Source organism: Cyprinodon variegatus, unplaced genomic scaffold (genome assembly GCF_000732505.1).
Source record: "Cyprinodon variegatus isolate N-32 unplaced genomic scaffold, C_variegatus-1.0 Scaffold653, whole genome shotgun sequence".
In the NCBI taxonomy this organism is placed as follows: domain Eukaryota; kingdom Metazoa; phylum Chordata; class Actinopteri; order Cyprinodontiformes; family Cyprinodontidae; genus Cyprinodon; species Cyprinodon variegatus.
This window is the reverse complement of record NW_015151106.1, coordinates 387152-394298: the sequence shown is the minus strand read 5'-3', so window position 1 is coordinate 394298 and position 7147 is coordinate 387152. Positions and strand designations below refer to the sequence as shown.

At 40.7% G+C, this 7147-nt stretch overlaps 1 protein-coding gene across 1 annotated transcript in view; it reads left to right on the top strand.

Annotated features, from left to right (window-relative positions):
* The first annotated feature begins 1306 nt into the window (after positions 1 to 1306).
* The window catches only part of LOC107096832 (receptor-type tyrosine-protein phosphatase-like N), a 28930-nt gene continuing 23089 nt past the window's right edge, over positions 1307 to 7147 (top strand). The window contains exon 1 of the mRNA XM_015393701.1: positions 1307 to 1468. Within this exon, the coding sequence (XP_015249187.1) occupies positions 1387 to 1468 (82 nt within the window). The 5' untranslated portion in view covers positions 1307 to 1386. The remainder of the gene's footprint in view (positions 1469 to 7147) is intronic.

Here is a 7147-nt window from a genome sequence, read left to right as displayed (position 1 = left end):
GCTGTTTACAGCTAAAAAGCTCCTTTCTCCTGTCCTCTGCCTTCATCTTCTCCACATGGGGACCATACCTACCATCTCTGTGCAGGAGCAGATTAGGCAAAACTAGGCAGTTTCCTAGGGCCCAAAAGTTCCTGGGACCCCATAAAGCTCAGTTTACATGTATGATTAATACAACTATTCCTTATTTGTGCACATTATGTTTTTAATAAAATGCCATCAGAATGCTTATAATAAGTGTGTCTCAGCCCCCCGCCCCCTTCAGTGTCCACCATATTGGATCAGTCCATTTGCTGCACATGTTCAGAAAGGTCCAAACAGACAGCAGCAAACCATTTGAAAACAAACCATGCAACTTAGCGCTTTAGTCACTATATTTAGCCACTTTTCAGACATCTAAAAGCAGCGAACTCTGCTCTCCAGAGCGAGTAGATTGGTAACCCCGCCTCCTGCTCTCCTCTATCTTGTCTGCTGTCATGATTCATGCAGCTATTATTTCATCCAAATGAAAAATGGAGAACAGATAAGCAGATCATGGCTTGTCTACAGTGAAAAGAAGGACTGGGTTATTTACTTTGGCCTTTTTGGAAACACAGGAAGGAGCAATCAGCTAAGTGAGCTTAGTGCTTGGAAAAAATCTTTCATTCCTTTAGAGACAGCATGAAAAGTCAGCTGAGTACAAAACATAGAGAGGAAAACAAGAAGAAAAGGGACAAGAAGAGAGGGACACAACCTAGAACAGATAATGGATGTCTATTCTATTAACATTTCTTTATCTGGAGAACGGGGCTGTTTATGTGTTCTCAATTCAGAGGGCCCCAGATTTCCTAAATCCGCCCCTGACTCTGTGCATATATGAGTTCTTCATTTAAACATGGCAGCCAGCTCCACTCAGTCTCAGTTCACCTGAAACAGTTTAGTTTAGTAGATAATGGCGTGTTTTATATAAATTTATATATTTAAATTTAAAAAAAAAATCTAAAAATTTTTTTGTTAGTTTTATTAAGTTGGTTGAAACTTAATTTAGTAAAATGTTTGGGAGATTATACAAAGTCCTAGTTTGAATAGAAATACAAACATTTTAATATTTATGGTTGTGGGGTGGGAAAGGGGGCCTGCCCATGTGGCCATTAATAAAAGAACCGCTTCTGCTGATGTTTTCTTTCATGTGTATTATGTAATTATTGATTCTTTTTAACATAATTGGACTAAAATCAGCCTTTTTAGATTTGTAATCCTCTGATCTAGCGCCCCCTGCTGTCTGTTCTCTCCCCTCCTCCTCTCCTCGGCAGCAGCTGCCTCTCCTCCTCAGACATGGAGAGCTGCTAGAGACGCTGCAGCTCCGCTCCTCCTCTCCTCTCCTCTCCTCCGCTGGATGCTGGATCTACCATGAAGTCTCCGCGGCTCTGGGCGGCCCTGTGCCTCCTCCTCCTCACCGCCTCCTGCCGCCTCTGCTCGGCCGCCAGACACGGTAAGACCCGGGGGTGTTGGGCTGTGGTGGAGAGCGATGCGCTCCGCGGGGTTTAATGAAGTGCGCTCAGCGAGGCGCGGTGCGTAAATCACGACTTGGATCCATGACCAGAGCCAGTTTGCTGCACTTTGGAATCCATTTCAGATTATTCTCTAATCTGTAGATTTCTGGTGATAGTTTGATTCTTTCTCTAAAAGTTCTCTAATTTATCTCCATCCATTATAGATTAAAACATCCCTGGAAATTAAAACAGATTCCCACACTTTAGGTATAAATCAGGTGTTTATCCGTTTCTGATCCATTAAGCTTTAAGTGAAGACAAACACTGAAGTCTGTTCTGCATTTCCTGCTCCGTTTATCTGCCTCTCATCTGTGACGCAAAGCTCTGATGCGCCTTTTTGGCTCAATGAATCATTTTGTTTGTTGTGCAACAAGAAGGAAGGCAGAGAGGCTGGAGGATCCCAGGAATCAGCAGCTGATCTAATTGGCTCTCCTGGAGGAGGAGCTCTGATTCAGATAAACACATATTAATAAATGAGGCTTTATTTAGGGAAGTTAAGAGATAGAATATTTATTTTAAAGACAAAGAGGTTCTCCTGCGATTTAAAGGCAGAACAGGATTAAACATGATCAAATATTTGGTAGATTTAACTGAAATCTGCTGTGGAGTCCTGGTCTTTGTTTCTCTGACTTCATCCTGTTTGCTTCCCAAAATCCAGCAGAAAATTCCAGATGCTTTTCCCAGCATGGGATCCAGGCTGAATGTAAGTGGAGAAACAAGCACGTCAGAAAGTTATGACTCATAACTGATCTGACCGTCTGCGCCCTGTGAGCACTACGACTCAACGCGCCCAGAGGTTCAGCACCATGGACAGATCCACGGTGCTGAACCTGCCTGTTTCCCCTTCAGCACCATGGACAGATCCACAGTGCCGAACCTGCCTGTTTCCCTTTCAGCACCATGGACAGATCCACAGTGCCGAACCTGCCTGTTTCCCTTTCAGCACCATGGACAGATCCACGGTGCTGAACCTGCCTGTTTCCCCTTCAGCACCAAAACAGCTGGAACCAAAGATCAGATCCATTAGAAATCACACTTTAATCCCACTCTGGAATATTTTCCTGATAGAAAAGGCTGGAATAGGATTTTTTTTTAAAGCTATAAAATAATAAAACAGTTATTCTAAGACTGTAGAGGTAGATCAGGATGTTGGTATTCTAAAAAATGTAGTAATATTTTAGTTTTCAAAACGGGTGACTAAAGAATATATGAGTTAATAAAGAGTAATATAAATATATGAGCACCTTCTAATAAACCATCAGATAATAAAAACCTGTCAGTGACATTTTACTGTCTTCACATTTCCTGTTGGAGCCATGGTAGAACATCCAGACCTTTACTTAGAGATAAGAATGAATGATTATTATCTACAAAGGTTCCATAGATCAAGGGGGACGGCCTCCAGAAAAGTAATAAGCTGCTGCGGTCGTCTTAAAATCTATAAACCAAGGGAACTCTGAGTTCTTACACTTTAAATCATGCTGAGTTAATAACTTTTATAATTTGTGAAGAAATGTAAATAAATTTAAGGCCTTGAGGAATAATTCTCCTTTTTAAAAACTCTAAGCTATCTCTTTAGTTTAGCCATTCAGTCTCTTTGACTTTAATTTTCAATTCAGGTAAATATTGACAAACTGTTCACCTTATATTTATTTCTAAATTAACATTTTGCTTTTTTTTATTACATTTATGGGTTTGTTGGTCTGCTCTTTCCTCTGTGTTAAAGGACCCAAACTAGATTTATAAAGATCATAGTCAGAGTGTTTTGACTTTTAAGAATATTCCACTGCACTTAAATAAAACCCTTTAAAAATCAGTTTAATTCAATTCAGTTTATTTCTATAGTGCAATTCAGAACACATAACATCTCAAGACTATTTGAAGTTCACCAGATCATCCAGTCAGATTGATTCAAAGATTTCTATCTAAGGAAAACCAGCTGATGCTTGTAGCGACAGTGGAGAGGAAAAACTCCCTTTGAACAGGAAGAAACCTCCAGCAGAACCAGGCTCATTGTGAGCGGCCATCTGCTGAGGCCCACTGGGGTTCAAGGAGACAGAAGCAGACATAGAAAAAGAAGCATAGATACAAAAGGCAACTGTCAACCAGCTCCACAGGCGGCCCCGTCCAGGAAACACACAGCCAGGCAGACGAGCTCCGAGCCAGCTCCCATGTCAGAGGATGAAGAGAGCACATCCAGTTAGTCACAGTCAGAGAAACAGGACTACACTGGAAAACAGGCCAAGCTCCAACATCTATAAACAAAGGTGTTGATGGCAGCAGCACAGCTGATATTTCTCTCCAGGATGGAGTCACAGCCAAACAGGAACAGACCAGATGAAGCTACTATGAGAAAAAGCAGAGAGAGCAGAACGTTAGAGATTGAACTAACAGATTCTGCAGAGTGGGAGAATAGAGATAGAATGAAGCAGAATGATGAAAAAGGGGTCCCTATGTCCTCCAGCAGTCTAAGCCTATAGCAGCAGAACTATAGAGATAGAATGAAGCAGAATGATGAAAAAGGGGTCCCTATGTCCTCCAGCAGTCTAAGCCTATAGCAGCAGAACTATAGAGATAGCTCAGTTAAAGGACTGGAAATCTTTGGAGCAGAAATGTCATTCATGCTTTAAAAAGCTTTGAGGAATTTTATTTTTCATCTGGATGAATTTCATTTTCATAAAGCACTGACTAAAAGTTTGGACTTACCTTATTATTCAAAGAGTTCTTTATTTTCATGTCTATAAAAATTGAAGGTTCACCCTGAAGACCAATGTATGTTTTCCCATTTTTACTGCTGAAGCTCAATGATTTACTTTTCAGATTTTCCTGCATGATTTCCTCTTGTAACGTTAAATGAGCAACAATCTTCTACCCCATGAAACTCTTAGAAACATTGAGATGGGAACTTGTTTAAATGTTTTAAATGCTAAAAGTTTATCTTCACACATTCAGTTCTTTTTATCATACGTTGATTTAACTTCTAGTTTTAAAACACGGGCTGTTCAGTAAAAGCAAAGAATCTCGTCTGTGTTTTTCTCATCCCCCTCTGCTCTTGAGAAAAAGTCAGGATTCACCATAGCAACCAGTGACTCAGCTGTTTTTTTAGTGTCTAGTTGTAATATTAACCGAGTCAGCAGGTTCGACATTAATCCATTTTAGACGCCGTCGTTAACCCTGGGATTTTAGCTGAGCTCTGAACTCTGAGCACAGAAGAAGCAGAACAGAACAGCAACATTTGATGATGAAGAAGATTCTAATTTATCTCAGTTTTAGGTTGTTTAACGTATTCTACATATAAATGTTTGCGTTTGCTGCGGTTTGAACAGGAGAGACCGGTTCACGCTGAGCAGGTTGATTAGAGGTTGGATTTAATGTAGCGTGAAATCATCTTTTTATGCTCCTTTATTGTTTTCTTCCTGAACAAACCACGGCTGAAGACATTGAGTGTTTGTTTCTGCTTCCTCGGAGCAGCGGAATGAGAGCCGAGCGGCTCTGGTTTCCAACGAGCAAAGGTTTGCTGCTTCCTGAGCTTGATTTGCTCTGTCAGAACGTAAAGGCTAGAAGGTGAAAGGTTCCTCTGAGCTGCGAGGAGACGTCCTTCCAGCTGTTTTCCAGCTCAGTCCTTCCACCTTAAACCTCACCTGCTGGCCTTAAAGGATCTGTCAGAAACCCAGAGATGATGAGGAAAATGATGAAGAGGAGAGGGGCTGGACTTAAGATGTTTTAATCCTCCAGATCATTTTGATGCTTCTGTATTTGTGCGGCAGAAGAAGAAGCAGGACGGAGCCCCGCTGTGATCAGCCTATCAGCCCATAAAAGATGGAGGGATGTGATTAGGATCATTGTCTTCTTGTGTTAGCCGTGCTGTCATCATCACTGCTGCTAAACATACAGACTTTCACACATTTTGCAGCTTTCAGAAAGAAACCTGAATGTAATTTAGTGCATAAATGTAGAGTAGAAAGAAAATAGCAGATTATTTTCAGCCTGTTTCTCTCCAGTGAAAACTGAAGATGATCCGTCACTCTGTACAGTTTTCATTTTGGGCTCCTAGTTATGTTTGTTTTGATATGTTTTATATCATTTTTGGTATAATTTATTCCTTGGTCTAGGTTTAATTAGTTATTCTTTCTCTTATCTTTAGGTTATGTTTTCCATGGCTTTAGTTATTAAATTAATTCCGTTTATTTCTATAGCTCCAATTCACATCATGTCATCTCAGGTCGCTTTCCAGTTCACCAGATCATCCAATCAGATTGATTCAAAGTTTTCTAACTAAGGAAAACCAGCTGATTGCATCGACTCATTGACTGGAAGGCAATCTCTCACACTAAGCATGCTTGTAGCGACAGTGGAGAGGAAAAACTCCATTTGAACAGGAAGAAACCTCCAGCAGAACCAGGCTCAGTGTGAGCGGCCATCTGTGGCCATTTACCTCAGTTTGTAGAATAACGAATGATGCTCTCTGGATTTTGTATAATAAAATACATACACACTTATTAGAGTATAAATAGATATAAAATGTTGCAGCTTAAAGCTGCAGTTCTGCTTTTATCAAACATTTCTGCAGGATGTTTGATCCTTTATCTTGTTTCATCCCTGCTGTAAATAAAAGCCCCCGGATGGATTCTTCCTCTGATTCTTTCTCTGGTTCGTGTTTTTGTTCAAACCGAGACACGTACGAATCTCGGCTGACCTGCAGAGCTGAACTTCATCCATCAGTCTGCTCGTTACTGACTTAATTAGCCTTAAATTAGTCATGGCAGAACGCTGACTGAGTCGAAAACAACGGAGGGAGGATGAGGAGGAGCGGACGGAGAGCAGATTAATCACCGTGAGAAGAGCTGCGGTCGGAGATGGAGTGTCTCTTTCAGAGGAGATTCCCAGACAGATGCAGCTGAGGGAGATTTCCTTGGGTTGTCATGGAGACCGGGCCAGAGGTGTTTCCGCTCTCATGTTTGCATCATCGTAGGAAGAAAAAGTCAGATGCCGTCCGCATCAATAATTCAAACCGACCAAACGTCTGGCCCTCGTCCTCCTGCAGCCTTTTCCTCCGATTCCACACTCAGCTCAGCTGCTTCCCGCTTTCAGGGCTGAAGTTTTCATTTCCTGCTGCGGTCAAAGTAATCAAACATGTCCTGATCAATAAGCATCATTTTAAAACCTCAAGAGCATAAATTATTTAGAAACGCCTCAGTGATTAAAGCAAGCATTCTGGGCTTCATACAAGTTATAAAATAATGTTTATTAGAAGCAAGGATGGGCATTTAAATACAGATTATTAAAACAAGCATAAAATCATTTAATTAAAGCTAGAATATGATATTTAATGTGTTTTAAATCGGATATTTTAACCCTTTTTATAAATTCTTGCATCATAATCGAACTAAAGACATGCTCTTAAACATGTATATAAATGTACTCTTTGTCAGACCATATTGTCTATTTTTTTTAAAAATCCCGTCTTAAAATCTGTGTTTTTTCCGTTATCTTCTGCAGGCCAGTTAGTTCTACGTCAGCCTGAACATCTACTTTCGGCCAATCATATATCAACGGTCATCTGTCAATCAAATGTTTTCGGTCATAGCATCTTGATTCATGTGTCACAGCTAATATAC